At 49.8% G+C, this 15,268-nt stretch overlaps 1 protein-coding gene across 1 annotated transcript; it reads right to left on the bottom strand.

Moving 5' to 3' along the window:
• Positions 1-363: 363 nt before the first annotated feature.
• On the bottom strand, positions 364-8,915 carry LOC127017028 (extracellular tyrosine-protein kinase PKDCC-like; the record flags this gene model as incomplete). Its single annotated transcript, XM_050897912.1, has 7 exons — positions 364-1,201; positions 2,598-2,774; positions 4,269-4,373; positions 4,468-4,547; positions 5,680-5,951; positions 8,076-8,198; positions 8,403-8,915. Coding segments are annotated over 7 exons (1,374 nt in total), but the record flags the coding sequence as incomplete, so codon positions are not given.
• Positions 8,916-15,268: the final 6,353 nt, after the last annotated feature.

The raw sequence follows: 15,268 nt of genomic DNA, 5'->3' as shown, positions 1-15,268 counted from the left end.
ATCTCTTACAGCCTGTAAATATACTAACCCCCACTTATTTTTCAGAGGCCACGTCTACAATTTCAGTGAAGGGTAGATGCAGGAGGCTCTTGGGACCAGACTGTCTCTTCTACACCTGTGAGCCTGCAAGCACAACCACAGAGCGTCCTCCAAGACCTAAGTGTCCAAGGGGCTCGGGCACATTCATACACTGCTTAGAGCACTCACAAGTTGTCCTCAGGAGTGGGTAATGATGCTAGGTGAGCTGAAGGTGGGAAACACTTGCATTTGTTCATTTGGTTGCAGTAAAGACTTAGACAATTAAAGATAAAAACTTTTTGCAGCATGCTTAGAATAAACATAGTCATTCTTTATCATACAGAGTCACGCCTTACACATAAATAATTTTAATGTCTTGCTCTTTCATGGAAAGTAACAGAGAAAAACCTTCAAGGTTGATACATGGGAGCTGGCATTACAAATCACATAGGGTCAAACCCAAATCCTGCATCCAAACATGCAGACATTTGGTTCCAGAGTTGACCTATACACCACCTCCCTCCTCTGCCCTCGAAGGAACTGAATCAGGACCCTCCTTGGAAGACCACCCCCATCATCAACCTCTGGTTATGGATCCCAACTCTGCAACCTTGGCCCCATCGCTGGAATCCAGTCCTTTACATTTGCAGTGGTATGAAATCCTGGTCGGCAGCTGCAGAAGGAGCTGTTGCCTTCTCCAAGGTGCGTTACCCATAGGTTTTCGGAGGTGACTGAACTAACTAAGCCTACCCAAGCCGGATCCCTCACAGCTAGTTCTATTTCTTGGCTGACAAGCTAGTTACCAAAGCAGCAAGGCTAGGTATTGCACAGTCTAGCAACATTTCACTAAAACTGGGAGCATTTATGTGGAACAGCAGTGTGGGAACACATAAAGAAGCTAGCGGGCCTGCAATGAGAAATCTGAGCTTTGATCAAGGATGCAGCAGCATTTGACTCTATCTGAGCTGGCAGGGAGATTCCATCCCAAAGCAAAATAAAGTATGTCATTCTTTTCAGCAGATGAAATTCTCCCCAGTGGTTTGTTCCTCCCAGGATCATTTTATGTGATCTCATTGTCTTTAAAGTCTTTCCCCTGAGGAAGCCGATCGTTTAATATAGACTACAGCGTTAGCATCCGGTATTAAATCAGTCAGGCTACTCTGAAATGAGGCGAGTGGGCGTCCTGGAAAGGAAATAAAAATGCAAGTTTAATAGAGGAGATAGGTTCACCTTGACCCATGCTATTTATTGCAAAAGACACAGGAACACACTGCTTGCTCAGCGGAGGGTCACTCCACCCTGCCATAGATATGTTTTACACTCCCAGTAAACTCCAGATGCTCACCAAGTGTGCACAAGGAATGCACAATCGGGCCCCAGAGGCTTTTACGTCTTGCCTTGCTTTACAGAGCTGCCCTAAGAGGGACTAGCATGTTCCCACAGCTCTCGTTAATCCAACTGGCAAAGTTAGGCACTTGGCATTTCAGCCACACACTTTTGGCGCCTTTGGCTGCAAAGATGAGCTGTAAAAATGTGAGGAAGAAAAATGTCAGGAAGGGAAACGTTAACAGACTGCAGGCACGGTGCAGGATGGCAGGGATCAGCATCTGAGCTAGGCGCTGCAGAAAGGGTCTTCTGTCCCACGTGCTCCTTCTTCTGCATCCCCACCGCTGTTTTAAGCGGGGTTCCTTCCAGCCAGGCACCGAGCACAGCAACAGCCGCCCCGTGAGGAAGGCAGATGTGACGCGTTAGGCACAACTCACACAATCCACTGTTGGTGTGAACCCGGCTCAAAGAGATTTATGTTGCATCAGTTTAAGTGCTCTTATGTCACTAGTTAGCCACATGCCAATTGCACACGAACCCATGGAAGAGCTGTGGGTTTGGGGTTTTTTTTAAATGTCATGTGAGCTGACAAGATGTGATTCTTGAGCACCATCACTGAAAACACTCATTTACCTCATTTAGTGTTTTACTTTATAAGTAACAATTTAGCCCATGACTGAAGTGTCAGCTAAATGAGGTAATTTATAGCAATTCTGAAAACATGCTAACCACAAGAGGCTATAATCAGAGCTAATTACAGGGACATTTTGGAAATCCATTGGTTTGGGGCTTTAGTTTTGATAAAGGGGATAACAACTTATAAGCTATGATTCTTTTAATTATAACAATAGTAACCACCTTCTTTTACATAGCTTCTTTCATCTCGAAAAACCTCACAGCTTTTTGCAAACTATACACACCACAGGAATTGTTTAGCCTAACACCAAAGTGAAGCCATCTCTGCATGAAATAAGTAACTGTTTAACAATACCTAGCAGTCCTGTGCAAAATTTGTAGAGGAAAGAAGGTGCCGAAGGAGAATATAATTTCTCTTGTGTCTCCTTACAAATACTCAGGGGATCCTTGGATGCCCATCACGGCAGCCATCTGATCTTGAGAATAAGGAAGGCAGCTTTTATATGCGCCTGTAGACTCAAGGCACTACGGAGGAGGGCAACAGCATCATCCCCGCTCGCGACTGAGGAAGCAGGGGCCCCACGTGGCAGTATCCTGTCACATCTGCCCAAGCTCACCTGTCCACGTCCTCCGCGGGGTGATGATAAAACTCTGACACTGCGATTGGGAGCTACAAATTGCGGCGGCTTCCTCGGCACTGTGAACGGAGAGCAGGCATCCCAGGTGGCTGTAGGAGGGCCAGCACTTGTAGTCTTCTCCTTCCACTGTTCGGAAGCCCTTTAGGGAGATGTAGTCTGGGAATAGAAAGAGGGCATTTAGGGAAACTCTTTAAGTGTACTTTCAGAGACTAGTTACACTATACACTTAGTATGTTGCAATGCAGTGCAACTCTTAAAGGAAATGTGATGGTGATAGATTGAACTGACCAGCTTAGATGGAGTGGGTGGAGCCGCAAAGTTAAAAGAAAACCAAATCCTGACTCTGGAGCACAGGACAGCAATTCCCCCACGGATATAAGAGAGGGGGCAGAGCTCTCAAGGGTGAAGGGACAGGGGAGCGACCGCAGGAGTGGGTGAGAGGAGGCGGCTGCTGTGCAGATCCACAGACCCTCCGCTTCTTCTCCAGAGAAGCCAACCTCACAACGGCCTCTCCTACACCTCAGCCCCAACAGAAGAACCAGCTCATCACAGATCCAGCACCGAGCTACGTGGGGCACGCGCTGACCCACCTATCGTGGTGACACCCTCAGGTACAGGAGATTTAGGAACCCCAGTGGGGGAAAGGGAGGCCAGATCCTGCTCCAGTGGGATACAAAAGGCCTGACAAGCCTGAGCAGGCGATGTTCAGGCTATTGTCCACCGATTGCTAAGAGTCTCTCCCCACCTTCCCGCACCTCTAGGATGGTGATCATTTTGGCACATTGCTACTGGGCCAGTTGTGAAGCTAACAGGTAGGTGTTGTTGGAAAATACTAGTAATTCCTGTTAAAGCTGCTGGTCCTTCAGTGCAAATGACTGGATATCTTTGTTCATTGGTGCAAATTCCAGTTCTTTCACATGTAAAGAGATTTCCTTCTGCAAGCCACCATCACCACCCCACCATCTCAAGTGAATGCTCAGGAAAATGTAAGCCACAGTAACCACTGGACTTTTGAAGCCTTCTTTTTGATTAGCCTCATCTCTACCACCAAACAGGTTCTTTTCAGAGGAATGCACCTCACAGAGGCTCATTTATCCATTCACAGGTCCAATAGGATGGTCTCCAGAGAAAAGAAATTTAGAGGGCACCAAGGCCCCAGCTACTCTGCCACACTCATCTCAGTGTTGTCACCTCCCCAGTGTACGTTCCCATAATAACCTGTGCTCAGCACTCGGAAGCCACCAAGTGAAACGGGGAGTTTCAATATCAGCCCGGAAAACTGACCTATTGGTCCATAGGATAAGATGACCCCAAAGAGAGATAGGAGACACTCAATTTCCTAGTCTGGTCCAGCTGCTTAAGCTATCCCAAATACATTCACTTGAAACACTGATGCACATTATGAGAAGAGTATCTAGAAGCAGGGCAAACATATGTCCATATGTGGGCCAGATTGTCTGCACTGCATTTACTTTGCAAAACAATGCAATTATGCATAGCTCCCATGAAAAAACAACAAAAGGCTGCTCAAAAAAAGATACTTTTGGTGCTATACACTGCCTGAATGTATGGGAGATCAAAATTTGACCAGTTACCAAGTTCCTCACTCCCTCAGTAGTTATGTTACTTAAAGCATTCAAAATCATGTACCTTTTAAAAGAAGAGGTCTTTTCTGCAGATAGAGCCCAGACTTGTACAGATGTAAAACCTTTTCAAAAGCTTTCAGGGTTTCATTTATTCCATATTGTAAATCACCTACATTTAAAGAAAAAGATGACAAAGATGACTAATTCCATGAAATATCATTTAGAGACTTCTAATAAAGAAGTTTATGAATATTAGCTGGTACCTGTTGCATTCAGAATATCGCTCAAAAAGGGCTGCAAAGCTGGTGGTGCAGAGTGTGGCAAAAGATAGGTGAAAAAATACCTGCAAAAAATCCCACAGACTGATTAGAATACAGTTGCTTAATTTCCCTAGTGATTAAGTTGTCTACATTTTCCCGTGACTCTATTATCCATATGCAACTAGTAAGTCTGCTTTGGTTATTAAGTTATATTTGAGCACTCCTTTGGCATCTCCCAGACGCTTCCTGTGAGCTGGGCTGAAAGCTTGGTCCTTGCAGCACAGCATGTTGCCAAGCGCTGCGTGAAATCTGCCTTGCAAAGGCTCACGCAACGGAGCTTTCCCTCCTTCCCCGGGGCCATTTTTGTGCACTAAGCAATGCATTTCCCATCAAAAAAACACCTATATAAAAGAAGATTCATGCAAGACCTTTCCCTTGCCCTGAAAAGGTTTGGCATTCTTATTACCCCTGGAAAGGCAGGACTACTCATTCCCTGAACCTTCTAGAAAACTCCTGTTCTACAACAGACAAGTGCGTTACTGTAAGGCTGCAATAATCTATGCAGGGATTTGCCCTTCAACACCAAGTCCTGCAAATTCAGGCTCCCTTACTAAGTCCTTCTGTGTAAATGTCCAGCTGCCAAGATTTCTACCAGTACATGACCTGCCAAGCATCAACATTGAGTGGAAGTCATCGTGCTTTCAGCTGGTGGCCTACACAAAGTGCTGCAGCAGTTTCAGCCCCTTGCCTATTACCTGTTTCATCGCTCTTCCATAGGTGCCCACAGTCTCCATAGGGAGACTCGGAGTTCAAGGGAAGAGTTAGCCAGCCTGTTCCCAACAACAGGGGCTCAAAGCTGGTGGGCTTTGGCAGGTAGCCCGCGCTGCCACTGCTTTCAGCAAACACAGTCCGTGGATGTCAAGCACCAGGGCTTGTTTGGCAAACAATAAATTCACAGGTTCAACCTTTGGGGCAAGTTTCTAGAGGGCACTGGGGAAAGGAGCAGCAGAAGAAAGCTGCCTTCATTCTCACCAAACAACGACACTATTTTCCTGCCTTATAAGGAAAATAAACTTGCTGCAAAGCGATCCTTAACTACCCTGTGACAGAGGTGAGGGGGAATCACTGCGAGGAAGAAATGTAAGATGCTAGAGGCTACATGGCAGCGTGTGAGCTCAACCACCCCAGATTTTCCCCCCATCTCGCTGGACATACCGATATGCATTGAAAAGATTCTTCTTTTCATTTATTCCTTCACATTTCCCAACCGCAGAGCATTTGAGAGGGAAGCTTTTTGTAGGGAAGTCGAGTGTGCAGTCTTTATCTTCCTTGCATGACAGTTCCTCAGTGCTGGCATCATCCATGTCTGTCACTTTTAGGTTTCCATCCACCATTACAAACTGCCTCGGCTGGAAATCCAAGAGGACTATTGAACCCAGGGGGGAATGAGCCAAGTAAACCAGCAGTTTCACAAGACTCAGGCAAATCTGAGAAAGAGAAGATGAATATGCATGGGAAAAACAGATGAAAAACAGCTATTAAATTGGAAGTAGAACAAAGGGGAGGGCATTCAATGAAATTAAAGGCAAAAAAAAAAGCATATAGTACTTAAAAGGTAATTATATGTATGCTACAAAATTTATTATCAACATTGCCACAGGATTTGACTGGTAAGTAGTTTAGCAACATTTTTTAAAAACGTGCGTATACAAAAAGAGACATTTGCAGTTAGAGGAACTAGAGGAGAAAGCTGCGAGGAAAACAATAGCAGCCTGCTTGTTTCAGGAGCTATATTGATCTGCTAGCTAAAATCAGAAGTGTTTTTTCCCACTCTGGCATAGAATTAATACATTCTCCTCCCTTCCCCCATGCTGCTCCATACAGACTGAGGCTCCATGGTCATTAATACCAGATTCACGCCTTGCTGCATCGCTCAGCAGTATGAATTCGGGCACACAATCTTGCTTCTGAAGAATTAGCCAAAGCATGCAATGTATTTATTGCCAGCTTTTTTGCTTTTATGCCAACTTTCTGGCAGCAGGGAAAGGTCAGACAATACCTGATCCAGCAGAAAGCTCGGTAAACAATTTCTGAACAAACTAGAGCTACAAGAGTGCATTTGTACTGCACCAGCACTTTTTTCAAGTCACTTTTTGCAGCAGTTTTCATTCAGTATCAGGAGCCCTGGCATCAGACAAACTGTATCATCAGCTAGGTGTGCCAGGCAGACCCGCGCCACCCCTCGCTGCCTCCGATAGCGATCTGTGCAGGCGCGAGGGTTTGTTCACTTGGAAGAGCTTGCAGAATCGCTGGTATCTGATGTGGCTCATCAGAGGGGAATCCCATCCATTTAGACACCCTCATTAGGAAACAGGACTAGACAGTACCCGTGTATATTCTGAATTAGTGTCTTCATCAGTCAAAAGATTATTAAAATCTTAATGCCACCGTACTAGACCTTACCACCAGCTAATCCAGCATCATGGGTTTCTAGCTCTACAGGAGACTTCGTCGCATTTGAGAAGATGAGGTGCTGGGAAAGCTATGATGTAGAAGCCAGTATGAAATAGTTTGTAAGCAGACGTGGAACTCCACAGGCCAAGAGAAATGACTCTGGAAGCTCTGACGCTATTTTAACTTGATTAGTGAAGCAATCATAAGAATCCCAGCTTCATGTCCCACAGCTGAGCGAGCACAGTTGCCGCACTCCCCCTCTGGCTTGGATGGCAAGGCTCCTCTTCAACATTAAGGACCACATGCAGGCAGGGATTTTATTTTGGGACTTTTGTTGTGTTTTTAGTTTGCCCAAAGCATTTCTTATTGACATTAAGGTACCCATGCTTCTACTTGATCCTCTCTTTCCTCCTGGGAACCAAAAAAGTAGTAGTGAACCCCCAGCTGAGACCTTGAAGGCAAACTGTAATACAAGCTATAACCAAAATACGTGCCATGTCATAAGTCATTTATGTTCCTAGGGAGCTTAAGAGTCCCTGTGTGGGATGCTTAGGAGACAAGACAGATCTCACTAACAGGGATGTGATCCTAGCACCTACAGCAGGAGGAAAGCAATTTATTAGCTCTTGTACTACAGTAATACCTAAAGGGCTAATATCAGAAACATCATATGAACACGTGGTGAGAGACAGGCTGCCTAGCTTGCTGCCTAAAATAGGTAATACGCAGAAAACAACAGACTCACAGCGTGGCGAGGTGCCTTTCCCGAGTCAGACCCAGCCTGCTGAGGGGCCTCGCTACGAAAGCCCCTCTGTGGAGTGGAACAATATAAAGGGAAAACTAGCAATATAGTGTACTGCTGGGTATTAAAGAGCACCCCAGCCCTCAGCAAGATTTTGTGACCATTTCCTCCCAGATGTAGCTCTTTTAACTTCGCTCTAGAGGGAAGGAACACAACTGTGAGACGCCAGGCTAGGGCTATTTTAACGTCATTTAAAAGGAGTGCAAGCAAAACGATTTAAGGACAATTTGCGGGAGCAAACAGAGTGTCAGCATGACAATCCCGTTTGCCCCAGCACTCACCACGGGCTCTTCGCATTTACCCAGTTTGCGGTCTAAAAGCGACTGATAAAACTCCCTTTGTTTTGTTTTCTTACTTTAAATCTCTCCTCCCAGGGGGTCTGCAGAAGCTGAATCATCTCCAGGGGGGATCCCAGCTCCAGCATGGCTGTGACCCGTATTTCAGGATCCCCGCTACGATCATAGCATTGACCGTGCAGCTGCCGGGAGGGAAGGAGCGATTGTCAGAGCGATGCCGCTGCCAGTGCCAGCAGGTCCGGGCCGCCCGGGGACAGGGCGGTGCGACACGGGCGGATCGACTCAGCCCCGGCACCGAGCCGCCGCTCCCCCCCACCCCCCGAAAAACTCCCGTACCGCGGGAGCACATCCCGCAGCTCCCCCCGCTCCGGCGCGCCCCGCCGTACCTGGACGATGCCGGGATGCTGCAGGCGCTGCAGCAGCGTCACCTCCTTCAGCAGCTTGTAGGCGGCCAGGCGGCGGCAGCCCGCCGGCGCCCCGTAGCGCTGCACGCACTGCCGCACCTCCCGGCCCGCCCCGTGCACCGACTTGAGGGCGACGGCGCCGCCGCCCGCCAGCGCCGCCCGCGCCACCACCTTGGTGAAGCCCCAGCCCAGCACGCTGACGCCCGTCGCCAGGCTCAGGTCGCCGCAGCCCAGCCCGCCCGCCGCCGCCGCCTCCCCGCCGCCGCCCGCCGCCGCCGCCAGCCGCCGCAGGTCGCGCCGCCTCTGCCGCAGCTCCTCCCGCAAGCCCGGCGGCAGCGGGAGCGGCGGCGGCGGCGGCGGCGGCGGGCGGGAGCCCGGCTGCCCCTCACCGCCGCCGCCACCGCCGCGGCCGGCCGTCAGCGCCAGCAGCGCCAGGGCCGGCAGCGCCAGCAGCGCCGCCGCGCTCAGCCGGGCGCCCCGCCGCGCCCGCACCGCCGCCGCCGCCGCCGCCGCCATGGGGAGCGGGGCTGCGCCGCAGCGGGCTCCGGCCGCTCTGCCGCCCGCGCTCCGCGCCGGTGGGGAGGCGAGCGCCGCCGAGGGGGCGTGTCGGGCGGGCGGCCTCCCCGGCGCCGGGCGCCCCCGCCCCCGCCGGCCCGGCCCGGCCCTGCGGGGCAGCCGCTTCCCGAGGGGGGGGCCGGCGGGCGCACGGGGCAGCGGCGGCACGGACCGCCCGGGGAGCGGAGGTCGCTGCGGCGGCGGAGCAGAAGCGGTTCTGGGAGAGGTGGCCCGGGGTGGGAATCGGAGCGGCCGGGAGTGAGCGGTACATCCCCGCAGACGCCCGCCCCACCCTTCCGACGGAGGCTGCTTATAGCAAAACACGCGGATTTCACGGGCGCGAGTTTCGTCAGTCCTGCTGAAGTTACTGCAGAACGCAGCCGAGGGATGTAAAACGGATTAAAATCAGCAAGAACTGAGATATCACGTTCCCGGGGCTTTGAAAAGTCTCAGGTTACTAGGAAAAGCAAACGCTGGCGGTCTCTCTTGTTAGAAGGATAAACCCTGTTAGGTTGAAACAGCAATACACTGGCTAAAGCATGGAATTGTAATTGTTTCCAGAAAAAAACCCACCAAAACCCTCCTCCACCAAAACCAGCCAATCCAGGCAGAAAACACAACGTTATCATTTATTTGTGAGGAAATCGATCAGCTTGGTGACACACAGCCAGCTCAGGGCTGCCTTCTGTGACACATGTACCTGCACAGAAGAGGAAAGCGTTGCCAAGGTGGCTGTGAGGAAGCGGGACGGGGTGCCTGCCTCGACTGTCACCCGCTTTATACATGTGTCTGCACCGGGCGCTGCTGTGCAGAAAGTCGGCCAGGTTAGCTTAGGGCAAAGGCAGATGCAGTTTATTTGCTTCTAATTTAGGCAATACGCAGTTAACTCTTCTCCCTGAGTGGCCTGAAACACCAGCCCAATGGGTTGATTCACTTTTTTATTTACCTTTACGCTACTGGGTTAGAAATTAAAATAATGGTCTGCCTCTCAGCCTGGTTTGCTTCAGTTTCTGCCATAATTTCTTTGGTGGCATAACTAGCCTGAGAGACTTTCCCAGAAAGGCAGCAGGGTGATGCACGGCCCGGTGCCGTAACCTCCTCCTGACAGCACCTGCTTTTGGAGGATGCACGTCTCACTTTTCCTCTGCTAGCCCGGGTGGCTGCTATTTCCCAGCTGCCGCCCTGTCCCTGAGGGACCCAGCTCTGCTGAGAGCCTGCAGTTTCTGCCTGCACCAGGAGGAGACCGGTGGGACATGGTGGATGAGATTACACAGGGTTTGTCCTGGCCGCGATCAAGCAGTGGGACCACTCGGTCCTGCAGTGTTGCCACTGCCCTCGGACATGTCTGCTCCTCTTTGCCTCCCTCCATGTACAGCAGTGCCGTTGCCTCTCTCGTGACTCACTCACAACACAGAGCACGCACTGCTCAGGTCGCTTTCTCACGCCACCCCTGCAAAGGAACCTTTGTGAAACCTCTCTGAGAAACTCGACTTTAATATCACGGCCTGCGGGATGGAGATTTTCAGAGATTACAGCTATCATGGCTGGTGATCCCCAAGACTATTTTAATAGAAATAATGAATATAAGCGATCGCTTATAAATAGCTTCCTTCCCAAAAGCCTGCAGAAAACTTCCCCTCCACTTCTTGTCGGTTCAATGTCACTGGAGCAGCCTGTGAGATAGGGTACGAGCGGCAGCACTGCAGCGGAGCACAGTTGCTCTGTAAGACATCAGGAAAAATGAACTCTGAATTCATCAGGACATTTCCAGACGACAGAGTTTGGGGAGGGAAGGCAGAATCCATGGTCTGCCGATAGGTAAAATAAACTAGAATATCTCAGGCCGCCTGTGCTTATCCGTGCACATACAGGTTAGAGGCTGATCCCAGAACAGCTCTTTCAGTATCTGAATTTCCTTTGTTGCTTTTTAACCTTAATAGCTCTTTAATTACTGTCCTTATTTTCAAATCAAATATACGTCTGTGTCATATTAATGAATATTCATTGTCACTGGAGAGCTATTAAATGCATCTTTACCTGTGTTTCCAAGGGAATAGATGCCAGCTGAGTGTAGTATTATCTAATTTCAGCCTGTCCTCAGCACCATAATAATATCAAGACCTATTAGAGAAGACCCACGGATACATAATAATGATTGATTATTTATTTGCTTTATAGTAGCACTTAAGGATTCCTGCCAAGATCATGGCTCTGCTGTGCAAGGCTTCCTGCAGCCAACGGCACAAGAGATGGCCTCGCCTGATAGAGCTGACACCTTAAATGGGAAACACAGCGAAGTGCTGCAGCAAGGATGTGGCAAAGGTGTACGTGGTCATTTACGTGTCCTTTAGTTCCTTGGAGGGTTTGTGCAAACAGAAGCGGGGAGAGGAGGTAACGAGGGAAGAGATGGAAGGTGAGGGTGAGCAAGACAAGGATCAACCCTTACCAGAAGAGCTGAAAAGACCCTACAGAACTGGAGTCTTCCCCGGTGCTTGGCACCAGTATCCCCTGCTAGGATCCTCAGGGTGGATCCAGCATAATCTTTTACTGGATGCTGCTGGTGCCTCAGGCACTGGAGATGCTCCAGTGTCTGCTTGTAGCTTACAGTGGTGTGATCTTCTGAGGAAGTGGGGTGAGAGCGAGTCTTAATTAAATAAAGTCCATTTGAAAAGAAGGAAGCAGTTCTTTAATATTTTTACAATGGGTCTGTACTGGAGGAACAATGTCTCCTGCACCAGTCCAGTGAGGACACTGGCATGGGGTAAAGAGTCCAAAACCCTCAGCTGGACATCAGTGTGGGGGCACTATAGGTAGGAAGCAAATCCTATAGATGGACCAAAGAGGAGAAGGACAGCTGGAGCATGAGACATCAGTGTGGTGATGCTTCCAGAGTGAAAGAGAGGAGATGTATGGAAAGCAGCATTGCTGAGAGAAGGAGAGCATGGAGCTGAAGAGGAAGGATGAGAGGCAGAAGTTCAGTATTAGAACAAAATAGCCTGCTAGCAGGGTTAGCATACCAGTACAGACTGGGTCTAAAGACAGACAATCTTCAGACTAGTACAGGCTGGAAAAGTTTAAGTGCCAGGTATGTTCCTAGGCACTGGCATTTGATCTTCCCCGTTATAGCAGCCCCTGGCCACTAGCACTCTCCTGACAATTCCTGGTATGTTCTAGGAGTCAAGATGTGCCAGAGACTGTCCTGATATGCAGGTTGCACATGACCACCATATTTTGAAGGAAAAGAGAACTCGATAGACATGGCTGTTCTGTGCCAGTCCACCTCAGTGCCAGGGAAAAGTCCGGGGCATATTTCCTTCATTAATATAGATGTTACCTATGTGTTTTGAAGAGAGAAGGGGAAACAGTACCAGTTCTTGAGAAGAGGGGGAGGTCCTGCTCCTGAGTGCTGTCTCACTCCCAGGAGCACTGGGGGCCTGTGCTGGCAGAACCAGAAGGAGGATCAAAAGATGGTTTGTTCTGAGGGTACAAAACCATTGGAGAAGTTCAGAGCAGAGCTCGTGTGTGTTGTAGACCCTGGGAGGGAGCAAATAAGTGCCAAACGTAGAGAGAGCAAACTCCTGTCAGGGAAGAGTCTAGCTGCTCACTGCAGTGGAAGGCAGATAGCTTTGACCATGTCCACCCCAGAGCCTGCTAGGATAGTGGACCAGGACAAGGCCAGGAGACACTTCAGGGCTTGAGTGGGAAATACCCAGTCAGTACTTCCCATTTCGTTAAACACCCATCACTACTGATTCAGAGACGGACAAAAAATACTCACTACCTCACGTGGACACGTGCATGGGCACATGTGGGCATGGTAAGCAGGGCAGGGCTTGCCACCAAACATTTCACAAGGAGGTCTTATGTGAGAAGGGAAGGCATTGTAGTAAGTTTTGTAAGCTTGCTAGCTTTGACCTCTTTATGTCATTTTATTTTCCATTTTCTGAGCCTCCCTGACTCACAGTACCTGCAGGCGAGGGGCTGTGAGTCTACAGCAAGAAACTGAGCTCACAGGGAGTAAAACAGAGTAAAGGGCACCCCTTCGGCTTCAGTGTCACCTAGGTGCAGCCTCCAAACCTTATCACAAAACAGACAGGCAGTGATTAATTACAAATAATGTCATCAAGTGTCCTGCAGAGCAGACGAAAGCATCGGCATGGGCAGGAAGATGGAGAAACTTTAAAATGATCCTACTGAGATGCTGGCTGGATTGTAGTGTCCCAGTGCGGACAGTTTCCCCACCCCACTGGTGCCTCCCTTGTCCCTGATACCACTGAAGGAGTGAAGAAGAGCAGACACACTGCCTCAGTGAGGAAATGTTATTCCTCCTCTAAAACTGCTTCCTTGGTCCCTAAGTCCAGGAGAACACAAGATGTTGTAATTTGGGGCAAAATTGAGAGGAGGCGCAACAGCCCTGCCAGACCCGGTACATCCCATCCCATCCCATCCCATCCCATCCCATCCCATCCCATCCCTCTCTTGTAACGCAGCAGAAGGAAGATTCTGCCTGACTTAATTGCCTTTGCTGGCATGTGAGCGCTGTGTGGAGGAGGTGGGTTGGGTACGTGTTGTGGACACCTGCTTTGTGATTGTCTTGTCTCAATAGCAGATGTTGTTAGATCCAGGGAAGGCCTCCTGGTGCAGCTCTCACCGTATAACCAGACCGAGTATAAATGCATCTATGGTTAACCTGCGTGCTTGCACTAGGACCACCATGTCCTAGGAGCACCACGTTTTCTGAAGATACGTGATTAGATGTGCTGCACACCCCTAGCACAGCACTCTAAAGCTGCTGCGGTAAAGAAAGCAACTAGGAGCTGGCCATGGCTGGATAGATGAGCCTGAAAGGGAATGAAATATCCCAATTCCTGCTCTGCATACCTGGCTCCAGCAATAGAGGACAGTATCTTACGCTTTCTTATCTAAACTCATTCCCCCAGAGGCTACAGATGGAGCAGAAGGCTGTCCACTGATCAGAAAATACCAGGCTGTGCTATCATTGCAGTGACTGTGATTGAATCCTGTGCTTCTGAGCTTCTCCTGGCTTCCTGCAAGGACTAGGAGGAGATTCCTCTCATGCAAAATTGTGATTATTTTTCCCACCTCCCTGCTGGCACTGCTAGCTGGGCTCCTCCCTGGAAAAGCAGGTGAGTCTGTACATGAGGTGTAGATGCAAAATTGGGAGTCTCCTGTGCTCCCGACTAGCTGGGGTGAGAAAGCATCCCATGCTAGCGAAGGAATTTGCCTTCCTCTGAAAGGCAGAGGCTCCTCTGGGTATATTTCCCCTAACTGGTTCCCTCCTGTCCTAAGAGGTCTAGGCAGCAGCGTTTTCCCTCTTTCTTTTCCATGACACTGATCTAAAAGGGGTCAAGCACTTGGGTTAACATAAAAAACCTGGGAAGAAATCCAGGGGGGGAAGTCTTCACTCTGAGCACATATATGAAAGTCCCGGGCATCAATCCAGAAGAGGGAGGCAAAGAGTTTATAGGTCTGGGAGGGGGATCAAAGAAACCTGCAGCAGCCACCCATCAGAACAGGAGAAAGACTTAGACACCTCTAATAAAGACTCTTAGGAATGAGTGTCACCACCGGTGCCCTCACCTTTGGGGGCAGCTGCTTACCTTGACTCCGGCCAGCTGAGCTTCTGGCTGCATCCAGACAGTTCCTGTCCGTCTGCAACCGTGCATATCTGGGGCAGGGTGAAAGCAAGAGAAGCTGCTGGAGGGCAGGCTCTTACCTGCAGGGTGCAGGGCAGGAGCTGTCCTAAGCAGCCTGGCTTTGCAGTTCCATGTCAACTGAGAAACTCTTTTGCATCCAGCCTCCCGGCATGCCACGCAGGGCTGCGCTGGGCCCCGCCCGGGTGGCACCCAGGGAAAAATCACCCCACCAGCCGTTTCCAGATTTTTCTTTGCTTTGCCCAAAAGCCAGGAAAAGGCTAAGAAGAAAATTAGCTGCAGGTATGATACTTTCCTACAAGCAGCCGGGAAGAGCACTGGGGAGACAGACCTTGCTCTGCTTTTTTGCCTTACCGGCCACGATCCCTGGCAGAGTGCTTGGTGCAGATAATGATTGCTTGCCTCAAAAGTGAAATAACGTGTTTCTCTTCCCCAGAATAAGGAGAAACTGTCCTTTTCTGTGGTGTCCAAGAAAGCTGCAGCCCCCAGGTCTCTTCATAGCCCATGGCAGGCACAGCGTCTCCCTAGGCACTTCTGGCCTGGAGTTTCTCAATGGGGTTTGGCAGAGCCTGTGCCAGCACCTGGTTGGCATACAGGGCCCAGGGAGCAGGTTTCCTG

The sequence above is a fragment of the Gymnogyps californianus genome, chromosome 5 (genome assembly GCF_018139145.2).
Source record: "Gymnogyps californianus isolate 813 chromosome 5, ASM1813914v2, whole genome shotgun sequence".
Taxonomy (NCBI): domain Eukaryota; kingdom Metazoa; phylum Chordata; class Aves; order Accipitriformes; family Cathartidae; genus Gymnogyps; species Gymnogyps californianus.
Note: the sequence above shows the minus strand (reverse complement) of the source record. Positions and strands in the feature narration are given on the sequence as shown.